We start from the raw sequence: 16,774 nt of genomic DNA, 5'->3' as shown, positions 1-16,774 counted from the left end.
CTGTTTTTTTAGCATATAGTGGGAAGGCAGAGAGTTTCTCTTGTATGTGACTCTTCGGTTGCCTTCAAATCAAAATAATACTTATTTTGAGGTGGCATATTCTGTTCTCTTACATTGTATTCAAACAGGTTGCTGCTACTTCTTTATTGTCATTAATCTTTTCATCATCTTTTTATTCCTCTTAGCACAGTCAGGGCATAAGATGTTATCTTCTATGCCTGGGGATGGGAAAATGCAGGCAGGTAACCAGAAGAGAGCATTCATCCTCCTGTAAGAGGTAGGCACCCAGGACTGACCTGCATGAAACTGCAGGCATACCCAATCCTTTGTGTCTGCTGAGAGAAGTGTGCCATAGACCACACACCACCTGACATGAGGGGTCAGCTTGTTAATTCCTATCTCACTTCCTTTACCTAATTCATTTATTAATTCACCAAGTATTTATTCTCTTATAATATGCCAGGCCTTGTTCTAGGCAGTGAGAATGTTGCAGTGAACAGAAATACCTTTCCTCATGGGGGTTAATTCTAGTGAGGGAGGTAGACAATAAAAAAGGTAAATACACTAAATGAATGGTAGGTCAGGTAGTGATGAGTGTCAAGAAAGAGCAAAAGAAGCGCAGCAGGGAGAGGTGGAGAAAGAGATTTCAAAATTAGGTTGAGTGACTAGGAAAGACCTCACTGAGAAGGTGACTTCCAGGAAAAGCCTGAAGAAAGTGAGGGAAAGAGTCAAATGGAAATCTATGGAAAGTGTGTTCTAGCTTGTATGAAGGCCCTGAGGCAAGACATGCCTGGAATACTTGAGAAACAGCAAGAAGATGACGTAGTTGGAATGGAGTGAGTGAGAGTTGTTGGAGGTGAGGTCAGAGTGGTCAGGGGAGCTAGCTCATGCTCACCCTCTTTTTGCACACAGTAGGTGCACAGTAAACATGCATTTGAATGATCAATTAATATGTAAAAATGGGAAGAAAAATGGAGGAGATGCTACCTTTTTTGGCTGCAGTAATTTCCATGTTCTAGAAATGGTGGCAGAATTAATCTTTGTGGGAAAATAGTGGCATTGAAAAAGGTGCTAGTTTTGAAAAACACTTTGATTTAGCCACTGGATACCATGTTGTTCAAAGACGCTCTTCCTCAAAGCCAACAGCTGATATCGTGTCATTTTTTCATTAACTCCAGAGCCCCACATCCCCATGTCCCCCCTTAGTGCTATTTACCTTAGTAGTGACCTAAATAGGCAACTCCTTTCAAAAGCCATCCCCAAAATTTCTATGCTCTATTTTACTCCAGTTGTCATCATTCTTTGACTAGAAATATAATGACATTACTAGTGATACCCACTTTTACTGTCTCTTGCCTTCCTCTGCTCATTGAAGACACAAGTCCCCCACTTCTATGTCTTCAATCTTCAAGGCATGTCAAACAAGTGCTCGGTCAATCCATTGGCTACCATCACCAAGAGTGCCATTTTCCGATATTCTTTAATCCTATTCCAACTTCATCTCATCAATGTTGAATTTAGATCCTGTCACCACCCCTCATCCCTGCTATCACTTTCCAATGGCTTTGCAGCGCACTTACAATAAAACACAAACTTCTAACCATGTTTCAAGCCCTTGCATGATCTGACCCTTGCCTATTTCTTCCCTGTACCCACCACCTCATGGCCATACTGGGCTTCTTGTATCTAACACTCCATGTTCATTTCTACCTCAAGGACTTTGTACTTAGTCCCTCTGCGCAAAACACACTTTTTCCAGATCTCAAAACAGACAACTCTTTTTGACTGTCAAGGCCATCTTGTATAGGACCTCCTCAGAGAAGCCTTCTGGGATTGCTCAAAATAAAGTAGTCTCCTCTTTTGGTCACTTTCTATCACTGTTTTACTTTTCTCATTTGTTCATTTGCTTATTTATCATCTAACACTTCCGCCAGCAAAATATAATCCCCATGAGAGCAGAGTACGTCTTCTTTACCACTATATCTTCAGTACCTAGAATATCACTTGACACATAATAATCAATAAATGGTGTGAGTTTATGAATGAATGATGTTGTCCAGAGAGTGGTGTGCGCCTCATCACTGCCACCAGTGCTGTCATCTCCCATGAGAACAATGTGGTGTGTGTCAAGGGAGGCAGGTAAAACATAGTAGATAAGACTGTGAGCTCTGGGGTCAGCCCACCTGGCTATGTGTCTGGCTCTGCGAATAACTAGCTGTGTGATTTGGGGCAGGTTAAAGAATTCGTCTCTACTTCAGTTTCCTGGAGTTAACGTTATCCACCTCATAAAGTTGCTAGGAAAACTAAAGAAGAAAATACATGTAAAACACTTAGAACAGTTTGACACATAGTAAGAATGCCAGAAAAAAGAAATGAGCCTTTATATTCTCGTTACATTATTGAGGTTTCTTTCATTTGCATGTAAAAGAAACAAACTTTAGTCAGCCTAAGCAACAAAGAGGAATTTATTATGTAGTTATAGGGATATTTCACAAAATCCATAGGCAAAAGTGCATCTGGGCCTCAGGAAGGAACCATAATCAAGAGCTAGAAAGCCATCTATCTGGCCAGGCAAGCTGTCTCATGCCTGTAATCCCAGCACTTTGGGAAGCCGAGGTGGGTGGATCACTTGAGGTCAGGAGTTTGAGACCAGCCTGACCAACACGGTGAGACCCCATCTCTACTAAAAATACAATTAGTATTTTTGTATACAGTTAGTATACAAAAATTAGCTGGGCATGGTGGCACGTGCCTGTAATCCCAGATACTTGGAAGGCTGAGGCAAGAGAATCACTTGAACCTGGGAGGCAGAGGTTGTAGTGAGCCGAGATCATGCCACAACACTGCAGCCTGCCGACAGAGTGAGACTTCATCTCAAGAAAAAGAAGAAGAAGGAGAAGGAGGAGAAGAAGAAGGAGAAGGAGAAGGAGAAGGAGAAGGAGAAGGAGGAGAAGAAGAAGAAGAAGGCAGCCATCTATCAGTACATGTTCTCTCTCATCTCACATCCTGGCTTTTCTCTGTAGCTCAGCTCTACATCTAGGACAACTTTCCTTCCCTAGCCCCTTGCTACAGCTCCTGAGCTTGCATATTACAGACCCACCCACATGAGGGATGACAGGCAATTCCTTGTTCCCAACTGCAAATGCTGAGGTGTGATGATCTTATTGGCCCTCTTGAGCCTGATGCCTATCCCAGTCAATCAGCCAAACCATCGGAGTGGGTATGCGTACAAGCACAGCAGCTGGGGGCCACCACTGTGATTCCAATGGTATGTGTTGTCTCCTGAGAAAAGGAGCCTGGCTGGCCCATGGGCTAGGGAGACACCCTACATGGAGTGTACTGCACAAATCTTCCCAAACCTGTCAGTCCAGGAGGTGCTGGAACAGCTCTAGGTCTTCAGTAGAAGTGGAGAGAATGTCCCGGTCTTCCACTCCTTGAGCAAGCCAGGCAGCACTGCCTATGTCCCCCAGTCTCATGGAAGCACCTCAGCTCCTTCCTGAGGAAAACTGCCTGGTGACAGACCTATCCTTTTCATGTCCTCATCTCACCCATGCACCAAACATTCAGACATTTCCTCCTTATGGCTTCCAACCTTCATGCAGATGAACACAGGCAGATAGAAGACTGTGGTGCTTTAGCTCCACCACTTCCTCCCACACTCTACTCCACCACTCCACCCCCATGCATAGCCCCTGCTTTCATATCTAGAAAAGGTTTCCACCTACATCACTTAACACCAAGGACACTCAGGTTTTGACTGCTGATTTTGTTGCAGGACTTTAGGTAGGAGCAATGCGTCCTAAGCAAAAGGGACTGGAACTCTGGGGAATATAGACTAGGTCAGGTTTATGTCCAGTTGCAGCCATCACAGCTGGTGTCGAGGACAAGTCCGGCCGGGCAGTTCTGCTGGTACGTGACTCCATTCACGCAGTGCCAGAAGGCGTTTCTGTTATTTGCCACCAGGTAGAGGCCATTGGCTTTGCCAGCACAGAATCCACTGCCTCCGGAGCTGCCTCCAGAGCCGCTGCTTCCGCTCCTGTTCCCAATGGGAGCAGTAGTTGTTGGCTCGGTTGGCTGAGCTGGAGCTGTGCAGCCTGAAACGCAGAGCAGTAAGAGCAGACTAGTGGGCCTGGGAGAGGCTCTAAGCTTCACCTAGAGGTGAAGAGAACTGTGGGAGTGGAAGTGTGGAGGTGGGGTGCAGCTGGCTCTGGATCTCTGTAACTCAGAAGAGAAAGTAGCTCCATGTTCAGGAGTTAAGTAAAGCTATTGTGTCAAGCCAGCCTGCCTTCAATTGTAAAAAAAAAGGTTGCTCTTTCCTTATAACATCCAAATCACTCAAATAATATTTACTAACCACCAAATGTATGCAAAACTCTTTTCTAGAATGTGGGCATACATGGTGAACCAATAAATTCTAGGAAAAATCTGGAAAAAATTTAGAGAATTGATACGTCCCCTGAATCACAGACTGGAGATACGTGAGCATTGGTGGGGGTTTCTTAAATCTCCCCAGGTGGGCTGAGAAAGACTTTGAATAAGCGGTTCATAGAGAAGTAGATACTTATACTGATGTTAGTATAATTTCTTGAGGCTCTTCCACACCCTTAAGACTTAGCAGACTTAGAACACCCACCCAGTCAGGCCTGGCTTTCCATAAGTGCATAATGTTCCTGACATGGCAGTTCAAGGGTGGAACCTGCCTCTCACCTGAGCAGGAGCAGTGAGGTGAAGTGGAAAGAGGATCCCTGGGCAGAGGGTAGGTGGGAAGACATCAGGGTTGCTTTTTGAGTTGGAGAAGGGGCATTTATATACCTGGGCATTCCCGCCTAGTCCCTTACTTGCACTCTGCAGGCCGAGGACCTTCTTCAGGGTGGAGATTAGGGGAAACTTGCCCTGGTTGCAGAAAGTGCCAGTAAAGTCATCCAGATCAATGGCCCAGACCATGGCGCCTCCAAATTGGTTGCTCTTAAGCCATTGAGCCTGTTTAAAGAAAGAGGATAACAGGAATCACTTGCTTTTCTGGGACACAGGGCTGGGACCTCAACACATTCAAGGGACTGATCTTACCTTAATATTGAAGCTGTTGACGTTGTCATAGCCAACCCACACATTGCCCTGATAGGCATAAGGCACTTTCTGAGGGTCATCCCATTCCTGAGTGGCTCCATTTTTCAGGATCTTTCAAAAGTCAAGAGATTCAAATCTTTTAAATGTTACTCCCATTAAAGAAAAACATGTTTCTAATTTTTCTTCTTTCATGTTTCCAGTTGGGGTTTTGCTCAATGTCTAATTACAGGTTTTTGTATGTAGTAAAGAGGATCAAGTTGCTTGTGAAATGATTTTGGGAACCCACAGTAAGATGAGAGGTATATTTATTTTATTACCTGTGTGCTAATATAAATCACATGAAAAAGGTAGTCTGTCATGTGAAGGGATATTATGCATTATTAAATGCTCTTCATTTGGATTATGTAAATGAATGTTATTTAAGCACTTTAAGCAGCTGTGTTTAAAGTATTTAGGTCAGAGACAGAATGAACATTCAAGATTTCAGCAGATTCTAGCTACCCTAAGGCATAGTGTATGGAATTCACAGAGCAATTTTCACTCCAATCTATGTACCTCATAGTAAGCCCATGTCCCAGACTCCCTGGTATAGGGCCCAGCAGGACCAGCACCAGAGGTGGGGGCACCAATTCCATCATTGGAGGGGTTGCTCAGGATGAGATGTGTCCATAGGTAGGGAATCCAACTAGGAGCTTCTCAGCTGGGGCTCCGTTGTCCTTCCAGTAGTTCATGACATAATCCTGCAATGGCAGTGGGTTAGTTACAGGGCCCAACCAGATGAGGACCCAGTGCTTAGTTTTATTAGTCCCCTATTCCAACAGGTGAAACTGTATGCTGTTAATTGCAGATTGAGTAGTTTTTTTTTTTTTCCCAAAACATTTTGGTGAAGTTGTAATTAATGAAATATGATCAACGTGAGGACAGTTGTTTAAGTGAGACACTTGCAGAATTTGTGTTTACTATGCATCAGAGTCTCTGTGTGATTAACATCATCATCTCTGGTCTGCACTTGCATCTGTACAGGGACTCACCACATTGAGGTAGGCGTTGCTGCCAGTGTCAGTCGGGTATTTGTACAGGGGGCTGTTCTCTCCAGTGTAGCCCTCCCAGGTGCTATGGAAGTCATAGGTCATGACATGGATGTAGTCCAGGTACCTGAGGTGGGGTAGAGGATTTAAAATTGTTCTGATGGTCATTTCCCATACCCACGCAGGCACAGGACACCACTTCTAAAGCCTCCTAAACAAGGTCCCTGAATAGCAAGCCAGACCAAGGACAAGCCTAGTGTGCCCGAGTGACACCTCCAGGAGTTTGAAGATAAGGCACATAACTCACTGTGACAGCTGGGGGATGTCATAGCCAGACTGGATGGTGGAGATGCCAGCAGCTACTGCAGCAGTGACCAACAGCCTGGGCTTGTTGCTCTGCTTGGCCTCCTGCTCAAAAGCTTGATGCATTTCCTACAGAATAATAAGGCATAATAGGATATCTATGATGCTGATTTTAGCTCCTTAAATAATAATAATAAACATATGTTTGTATAATGCTCCTCTTTCTTAAATTGCTTTCACATATTTTATTTTACTTTAGTCTTTCAACAACCTAATAAAGTAGATAGGATAGATACTACTATTGAATTTTATGGCTATCTAATATGCATAAGAGTTAGGACACTTCCACCAAAGTCCCACAGTGAGTTAGTAGGTAGGTAATGACCAAAACCCAGGTCTCAGACCACCACCAGAGCTCCATTGTATCTCTATACTTTGAAGTTATAGTTGCAGTGATACCCTACATCCAGCAGTATAGAAATTTGTTTCATAAAGTAGATGAACTACTTTATAGGACTGACATCCCAACAAATAAAATGGTGAATTGGCCAATGAGGAAGGTGGTAACAGCTAGATGATAGGTTCCCATTCAATGCTAGAGATTAATCCACCTGTATCTGTGTGACTATAACCTCATTTGGAGTACTGGGTTTAGTTCTTATAATTGCCCTATTAGGGCATGCCAGAGTATGTTCCAGTGAAGGCTGGGCCTGAAAATTGTCTTGTGGTTATTGGTAGAAGGAACTAAGATATTTAACTGGAATAAGAGAAATTATAGGCAAGGCATTACAGCTGTCTTAAGACATTAAGCCCATATATTGCAAAAGGTGTAGCCTTATTTTCTGTTGCTTCTGCAGGCAGAACTAGAAACAATGACCAGAAGTTATAAGTTACGACTGGAGGCATGTTCCAGCCAAGAAAAGAGATATTCCTTTCTGATCATTAGAGCAATTCAACAAGTAAGGAAATTGACTTTTCACCTATTACTTAACACTGAAACTATTCAGAGGCTGGGTGATGATCTGTTACATAGCATGATATAGCAAACAATCTGTCTTGGGAGACAGTAAGTCTAAAAACCAAGTATATCAAGTCAAGCTTTTTTGTCCTAGACTCCAGATTGATATTTATCTGATGTCTACTGGGCATTCCATGAGGATGCCCTACAGATACCTCACACTCATCAAGTTCAAGGTCAGTTCTTCTTCTTTCAAATCTACACTTCTTCCTGTATTTACCGTCTTACTTAATAGCATTAAAATCAAACCCATCGTCAATGTCAGAAAACTGGGGGTCCTCTCCGTTTCCCATTTCCGGTTGATCTCCAAATCCTATTGATTCTATCCTCTTGATATCTTGTATATACATCCTCTTCTTCCCTCAGTGTTAGAGCCTTTGTTGGGGCCCTGATCATTTCTTCCTTGATTTACTGCAATAACCTCCTAATTCTATCCATGCCTTCTCATCTCCTTCTAATTTATCCTCTATGGTTAAAGCCAGCTCTCTACTATTTAAAATTCTTCAAAACAGTCCCATTGTGTCAAGGGTAAAGTGCAAATTGCTGAACATAATATGAAAGTTCTCACATTGTCTGGTTCTTCATGCAACTTCACAGCCATTACTCACCCACTTGCTCACACTTATCTGTATATCATTTGTGCCATTCCCATCCTCACTTAATTGGTTAACACCAGTTTCTTTCAAGACTGAGCCTAGGCATCACTTTCTCTAGGAAACACTTTCTGATCCTGCCCCAGAGCAGATTTAGGTACTCTCTTTCCTTGTTACTTTTGTACTCTGCAGACCTCTAGCATGGCATTTATCACAATGCACTGTCATTGTTCATTTTTTTCAGTCTTCCACTTCAGAAGAAGTTCTTCAAAGCCAAGGATAGTATCTTATTCTTATCTTTAGCCTGACAATGTCTGCCACAGAATATGTGCTCAGTAATAATGGACAACCTACTGTAATACTTAGAAACAATGGACTCTGTAGCCAAACTGCAGAGGCAGTTACGACGCCTACTAGTTGTATGATCTTGGGCAAGTTACTTAAACCCTCTCTGTACTTCAGTTTCCTCATCTGTACAATAAAGATTATAATACTTATAGTATGTGTGCCGTAGAGTAAATATGAAGATGATGTGAGTTATGGTTCTTAAAGCAACATGTCAAGCAGCACCTGGCACACAGCTCACATATTGTTTTGTTGTTGCTATTAAATGTTTGTTTAATAAATGCATGATACATAAGAATCTTTGCAATGCTAATATCCTATCAGTTTAAATTCAAGTTTAGTTTTCCCCTAGAGCCACCCAATTCTCCTTGGAAAGAAAGACTTTGAATCTTTTTGGGTTAAAGGCTGTGACTTCCTTCCCCACCTGCACCAGGACAGTGAAGAGATGCTTGTCCTGAGGAGGGCTCCCACGAGAGCCAGGGTACTCCCAGCCCAAGTCCAGCCCATCAGACTCATACTGGCGCAGGAATTTGACGACTGAGGTGATGAAAGTCTGGCGGTTCTCAGAAGTAGAAACCATGGCAGTGAAACTGAGGGTTCAGTCTCACTGAACCAAAGAAGGCAGGGTGAGGCCTTGGTGGTCCCAACACCTTGGAGTAAAATCAAGCTCTTAATTTCTGCCTCGGAGCCCTTCATCAGGACCCATAGCCCAGAGTAAAGCATGTTCTTGGTTTTCTCCTCTCCTTCCTTTGTAATCACTACTCTTCCCAGCCATAGTATCTTTACATTCCCTTTATTTTGTTATCCCCCCCAAACTCTGCACTTTCTCCCAAGTTGCCCTTGTTTCTTTGAATACCTGGCCAACCCAGCACACTGGGTCCCTTCCCCAAACAGTCCACCAAGTTCACGTACCCTCCAGGAAGTCCTCTTGCTTATTTGCGTGATTTTCTCGTTCCTCTCCACACCAGAAGATAAATAGAGGGAAGCACTGTAACACTCTAATCGGGGTTTGTACTCTTGAAATACTTTATGAAGAGGTTGTTTGGGAACCTCAGTTAGTAAACCTCTGTGAATAAGGCCCCAAAATGTCCACCAAAAATTAAATGTATGAAATAAAATGTGTTCTACTTAATATTGCGGTTCTGGTGTAGCGACTTATTTAATTCATATATTTGTTTATGTACATCCTCAATACCCTGTCTTAGACTGTGAAGTCTAAAGGGACAGTGATCACATGGGGCTAACTTATTTTCAATAGCAAACAAACAACATGCTCTCCAAGAAGACTTACGGGGCAGTCCCGAAGTTCCAGCCTCTAATGGCCAGGAGAGTTTTCAGCTGCCTGTTCCTGTAAAGCAAGGATAGAAACAGATAAATTTCAAAATTTGGCCGGGCGCGGTGGCTCAAGCCTGTAATCCCAGCACTTTGGGAGGCCGAGAAGGGCGGATCACGAGGTCAGGAGATCGAGACCATCCTGGCTAACACGGTGAAACCCCGTCTCTCCTAAGAAATACAAAAAACTAGCCGGGCGAGGTGGCGGCCACCTGTAGTCCCAGCTACTCGGGAGGCTGAGGCCGGGAGGCGGAGCTTGCAGTGAGCTGAGATCCGGCCACTGCACTCCAGCCTGGGCTACAGAGCGAGACTCCGTCTCAAAAAAAAAAAAAAAAAAAAAATTTCAAAATTTATGACTCCCTCCATTTAAAATGCATTGCCTTAGTATTGGATCTGGTCAGATATTTTTGTTTTGCCTTTTGTAGAACAATTTTCCTCTGCTACTGAAAACTTCCTTTATAAAAATTCTTTGTGTTGTTCTTGTCATGAATGCACTCAGGGTTCCCTAGGGAAGTCTAAATTTTGAAACTGGGCTTTAAAAAATATTGTGTATTGGCAGTAACTTTGATATGCGTAACTTTAAAAACCATCAATAGCTAATATAATATTCTATTCCATCAGATAAAATGGTAAATGTTGCTTGAGCTTAATTATATTCGTAGCCTCTGTAACATTAACATAAATTAATTGGCTTGAAATTATACACATTCTCTGGAATAGACATTCCCAAACATAAAAGTACGTAATAATTAAGTGCAAGGGTTGTGGGAGGACAAGATTAAAAATCTGGGTTTATCACCTCTTCCCCTGAGATTCCAATTAGGTTGGATTGCAGTAGGGACTAACACTTTAATCAAGTACCGCACATGATTTTGAGGCAAGGAGTCAATGGACCACACTTTCAGAAACACTGCTGTAAAGGAGTTTATTTTCTTTGAGTCATTGTGACTTAAATTCTAGTGGCTGCATTCACGATAAAACCATTACTGATAGTGGCAATCACCTGTACTTTCCTTCCGTTAAATATGACTAAACTGAACAAAATCAACTCAGAATGAATGAAAGACCTCAATTTATGACCTCAAATTGTAAAACTACTGGAGGTTTTACAAATTGTAAAACTCCAAGAGCTACAACAAGAATTTTTTTGATACGACCTCGAAAGTGCAGCAACAAAAGCACAAATAGACAAATGGGATTACATCAAGCTAAAAAGCTTTTGCATGACAAAGGAAACAGAGTGAAGGGACTACCTATGGAATGGGAGGAAATAGTTGGGAACAATATGTCAAGTAAGGGGTTAGTATCAAAAATATATAGGAAATTTGTACAACTCAGTAGTGAGAAAGCAAATAACCTGATTAAAAAATGGGCCAAGGACTTGAATAGACATTTCTCAAAAGAAGACATACCAATGGTCAACTAGTGTATGAAAAATGCTCAACATCACTAATCATCAGAGAAATACATATCAAAATCAAATGAGACACCACTCAATCCAGTTAGAATGGCTGTTATCAAAAAGATGAAAGACAAGTGTTGGAGAGGATGTGGACAAAAAGGAACTCTTGCACACTGTTGGTGGGAATGAACATTAGTGTACCCATTATGGAAACAGTATGGATGTTCCTCAAAAAATTGAAAGAATAACTACCATATGATCCAGCAGTTACACTACTGGGTTTATATCCAAAGGAAATGAAATCAGCGTGTTGAAGACATATCTGAATTTCCATGTTCATTGCAGCACTGTTTACAATAGCTAAGATGTGGAGTCAACCTAAGTGCCCATCGATGAATGAATGGATAAAGAAAATGTGGTATTTATAGACTATGAATACTGTTAAGTCTTTAAAAAGAGGCGGAAATCCTGCCATTTGCAGCAACGTGGATAAACCTGGAGGGACTTATGTTAAGTGACATAAACCAGGCACAGAAAGACAAATACCACATGATCTCACTTAAAAGTGGAATCTAAAAGAAGTTGAACTCATAGAAGTATATAGTAGAATGGTGGTTAGCAGAGGCTGGGGTGCTGTGGGGGTTGAGGGGGATGTTGGTGAAAGGATACAAAATCTCAGTTACAAATGAGGAATAAGTTGCAGAGGTATATTGTACAGCATGGTGACTATTGTTAATAACAATATATTGTATTTTGAAAACTGCTAAGAGTACATTTTAAGTGTTCTCACCACAAAAATATCAAGTATTTGTGGATATGCATATGTTGATAGTTTGACTGAGCCATTCCACACCATATTCATATTTCAAAACATTACATTGTCCATGATAAACACATACAATTTTTGTCAATTATAAAAGAAAAATGAAATGCAGAGTCTTAGTCCCCATCTCAGATCCATGGATCTGAACTACATTTTAAGAAGCATTAATGTTTGGGAAGTGCTGAAAAAGGGGATATCAAATTAAATATCTCCCTCCTCTTACTTATTTTTCAGGCCATTGAAAGTTTGGTAGAGAGTCCCATCATTCCACTCGATGGTGGTGATCTTGTTGTTCTACATCCCAGCAAAGGCGTGGATCAGGTGGGTACAGAGGCAGGGGTCGATGTCGTCAGGCGTGAAGCGCCCCAGGCCTGGCCGGTACTGGGCCCAGTTGGAGAAGTAGCATGTCAGCTGGTAGGCAGAGCCTGTGTGTAGTCAGCAGGAGGGACAATGGCCTGGTTTAGGAGCCACTGAATTGTGCTGTGAGTTTTGGCCCTGCCTCTGTTTCCCTCCCTGTGCCTCAGATGCCTGATCTCTGTGTGGAGGGAGGTAGTATGAACACTCTTGCAGATGCATCCTATGATTCTAACTCAGAACTAGTCAGTAACTTGGGAGTTGTTGATTTTTAACTTTGACAGACTGATTTTGGGATTTTGGATAAGCCTAGCTGGCAGCCTTCTAAGAAAAGATGCCCATAGTCCTATGAAGCCCAGTGAGTACCAGTTTATAATTCAGATGGTCATGCTGAAGAGGATAGCAGTGACAGCCAATCCAAAACACTAGATTACACCCAAATCAAACCCATCTGTCTGTGAAGCAAACAGTAGCTCTCTTTCCCTCATATGGTTTATCTCATATATATATGTATATATTCAATGATAAAACATGGAGTTCATGACTTACCCAGCTGCACATTCAGTACAAGAACAAGACCTAGATAGAAAGAAAAAGCATGTACTTTGAACCAGTTGTCTGTACCCCATAGAATCTAATTCTGAAGGATTGATTGCCTTCCAATTTGCCATAAATTGTTACAGCCTCAGTGAAATTTAGTGGTGATTCCAAAGGCTTTTCAGTGAACACAACAGTAGATCTACCTTTCCCTACCTTTATCAAAAATGACCATGGTGCCTTCTTCTTACTCCTTCCGTGTCACAAATAAATGTTACTGAATGCTGAGTCCGAAGTCTACTATCTATGGAAGACGTACTTCCTGAAATCACCAACTGGTCACTATACTCAGTGATGACACATCCATTCTTTCTTCCCCTACCTGAGTGATAGAACACAGCCTTCCAACAGACAAGGCACCTGCTAAAGCAGAGAATTCAGTATCTTCTGGGCGTTAGGAGTTTTTTGGAATGACTTTCAGGAGCTCTTATATGAGGAGAGAAGAACTAGGAACTATGGGGTTGAGACTCCAGATGACTTTCCCTGACTTCTACAAAGCAATTCTTCTACTCTGATTGTTTTATAAATTGAGCTTGAGGTTTCATTCGGAAAAGGTTCTGAAGCTTAAACAGTTTGAAAATCCCAGCTCTAGAGCAACCAATAAATTCTTGGTATGACTTGGCTCTAAACAACTTACTGAATCAATTTCTTTGACTAAGTTAATTTCTAACATGTTTATGGTACATCATCAACTCAGTAGGATAATAGAGGAATAAATGGAGAAATAATTCTGGAAACAGCAGAACAAAGACAACTTGCATAACTCTATCTCAGTTCCTACTGATTTTCTTCCCCGAAAAAGCTAGTCCTAGGACACAAGCACATCAATAAGCATTATTCCAATTAAAGTGAGACGGCGTAGGAAGAAGAGTAAAGAAAAAGGAATGGCCAAACAAAAGACGAAAAAGTAAGACTAACAGTGGGAGAAAGTAAGCCTTTCCTTTAGGACCAGGTCTGTGGGATTAACAAAAGCAGAAATGTTACCAGAGTCAGTTGAGGTTAAGAGAATGAGAGGCAGACTGATTTGTATATAACAAGATTCACTTGAAATTTGAAATGATGAAAGAAGAATGGAAAAGTATAGAGATGTAATATGAAGACCACTTCATGACTGTCAGAGCCTGTGAGAGAAAAAGAAACCAGATAAGATGAAGGGTCAATCTTTGATTAAAACCCACCTGTGAGGAGAATAAGCTTTGCCATGGTTGCAGTCAGTACCACTCCTGCTGGTTGGATTTTTATACGTCCTGATTCCATGGTTATCACAAAGGCTTCCAAATGGAGAAACAATTTGACCCAGATGCGTAAGTAGTTAATCAGTAAATCAACAGACCTTCTCTTCTACAAACACCCTCCCAAGACCTTCAACCTACACCCTCCCACCACCAGCATCACCACCTTCTCTGCCCAACAAGGACAGAACAATGTCATGGTTCCTAACAGGGTGGTGGAGACCATCACCATGGAAACCACCAGTTTAATACCTTTTTTGGCAGTTCCAAGGGCTGATAAGCATCTGTTTAGATACTGTGATTAAATTTTCTGTTGTGGACATTTTGTGTCTGGCATCAAAGCAAGTCTTTATGGAAAAATAAATTAAAAAACCTTTGGAAGTTATTAGCTGTTCTTAAACCTTTTTTCCTCGTGGAATTATTCATATGTAATTTGTACAATCAGTGCCTAAGAAATCTTCCCTCTTTAGGTGCTATTTTCTGAATATTCTATTCACACTTGTTTTTTGGAATGGCTTCAAGTCATTACTATGTGATAATTTTATTTAAGAATGTTTGGATCTCAAAATGTCCCCCCTGAAAGTCATCAATAAATCTCTGGTGTTCCATAGTTTCAAATTACATCTTCTAAAAACTATTTTATGTTGCTAATGGATAGAAATAATGTTGATGATATTGAAATGAGTCACTTCATAGAATTTCAGCTTGACCATTTCTAGAATTTTCTATTTAAATTAACTCCAATCTAGCCCTCCAAACATAATTCACTACTATTATTCTATAATACATTTCTGCTTTGGCCAAAGGTCTATTCTTTGTCCTCAAACATGCCTTGCATGTCTTTGCTCAAGTTGTTTCTCCACTCCTTGACTGTAGTGTCTTGCCTGCAGTGTCTCCTTATCCTCACCGTCCATCCCAATCTTAGCAGTTCTTCAAAGTCCAACTCAGATCTTTTCTTTGTATCTTAATGATCTCTCCTTCTTCTGATGTACTTTATGTGCTCTAGCACATATTTTCTGTATTGCTTATATGATACTGTCTTGTGACAGTACCAGGAATGCAGTTGGCGGCAATATGGGTGCTCATTATGGGATTTCAGCACTTTAGCAGAGTTCTTGTGAGTCCAGACAGGTTTCTCCATTTACCACATTTGGAAACTAAATTGTATCCATTTTTCCTATGATCGGTAGGTTAAGTGTTTGGTTCTACTCTCAGAACCAGAGAAAGTCTAATAGAAGTGCTGCCAGGAAAATATTTTATTTTATTTTATCTTAGTTCCAGGGTACATGTGCAGGGTGTGCAGTTTCATTACATAGGTAAACATGTGCCATGGTGGTTTGCTGGCACTATTAACCCATCACTTAAGTATTAAGCCCAGCACGCATTAGCTATTTTTCCTGATGCTCTCCCTCCTGCCACCCCCACCAACAGGCCCTAGTGTGTGTTGTTCAGGGAACGTTTCAATTGTGAAAATAATCATATCAACAAACACTACAAGTACCTACTATGTGCCCAAGACTGTATTTGGTGCTTATATCACTTAAGCTTTAATTTTGTAAGCAATCGAAACCAACGCTAATAAGTACAAATCAATATATTTGAAAGACATGTAGAAACTCACGGAATCAAAAAGAATACAGAACCTGCCTCTAATATAATAGAAACCAAGTCTTCCTATGGGGAGGGGTGTGGGAGGAAGGCTTAGGATAAACAAACTCCAATTTTATTTTCCATTCATGAATGACAACAGTTAAATCCTGGGGGAAGACATATTGTTGTATTACACCAGACCCTCGATTAGGGAAAGGGCAGGGCACTTGGATTTACATTTTCTTGAAGACTGGTCACAAAATGAAATTCTAAAAGAATAAAAAGTTAAAGCAGAGTGAATAAAAAAAAGACTATCATCAGAGGGCTTGATTTTATTATTTCTTTTACCCTATAAAGAGGATTATTACTAGTGCACCAATTTTGCAGATGAGAAAATCAATCAGCTATTAAACACCAGATCCAGGATTCAGTGACAAGACCATCTGTCTCCAACATGGGGATTTCCTAGTTTATACTGCATTGCTTCCCTGTGTTAAGTAACCTTGCTTTTGATCCAAGTTAAACTGAGTGTGGCATTTTCCCAAGGTAGTCAAGAGAATACAGTTGAGCCAAAGAGTCAGAATGTCAAATCAAAGTCAAGGATTTGCAAAAGCAAACAGCAAGGCCAGTAGCTCCAGGTTTACCGTATTCAGGACTATCAGGTGGAGCTACCATTTATATCTAGTGAGGTATTTTCTATTGAATTTGGCATCCCCGATTCTAAATAAATGATATAACCTGCAGATTAAACATTTATTTTCAATAGCTCCTTAAGAGCTCCAGGTGAGTCCGCATCAAACTTGCATCCCATCTGAGCACTTGGGTATTGGAAAGAATCACTGCCATTATGAGTCATAGAATGAATAGTTTTAAATTGTGACCATGTGTATCCTTTTACATTGTTAATTTTTTTCAACAATCTTGTATTATTTTTAGTCTCTTTAATTGTAAAATCTACTCTGCACATGAGTTTAGGTATACATTTTAAGAAAAATGTGGATAGGTGTGGTGGCTCAACACCTGTAATCCCAGCACTTTGGGAGGCCAAGGTGGGTGGATCACCGGAGATCAGGAGTTCGAGACCAGCCTG

The 16,774-nt window shown here is 41.3% G+C and overlaps 1 protein-coding gene across 1 annotated transcript; it reads right to left on the bottom strand.

Annotated features, from left to right (window-relative positions):
* Nucleotides 1–3,750: 3,750 nt before the first annotated feature.
* Nucleotides 3,751–14,065, bottom strand: LOC112635396 (acidic mammalian chitinase-like). The gene is given in 12 exon segments (XM_025403522.1): nucleotides 3,751–4,094; nucleotides 4,839–4,980; nucleotides 5,068–5,178; nucleotides 5,623–5,729; nucleotides 5,732–5,807; nucleotides 6,099–6,222; nucleotides 6,403–6,527; nucleotides 8,779–8,944; nucleotides 9,646–9,702; nucleotides 12,135–12,336; nucleotides 12,815–12,844; nucleotides 14,041–14,065. Coding segments are annotated over 12 exon segments (1,413 nt in total). The 3' UTR covers nucleotides 3,751–3,846.
* Nucleotides 14,066–16,774: the final 2,709 nt, after the last annotated feature.

This window comes from Theropithecus gelada, chromosome 1, assembly GCF_003255815.1.
Source record: "Theropithecus gelada isolate Dixy chromosome 1, Tgel_1.0, whole genome shotgun sequence".
Taxonomy (NCBI): domain Eukaryota; kingdom Metazoa; phylum Chordata; class Mammalia; order Primates; family Cercopithecidae; genus Theropithecus; species Theropithecus gelada.
This window is presented reverse-complemented; position numbering and strand designations above follow the sequence as displayed.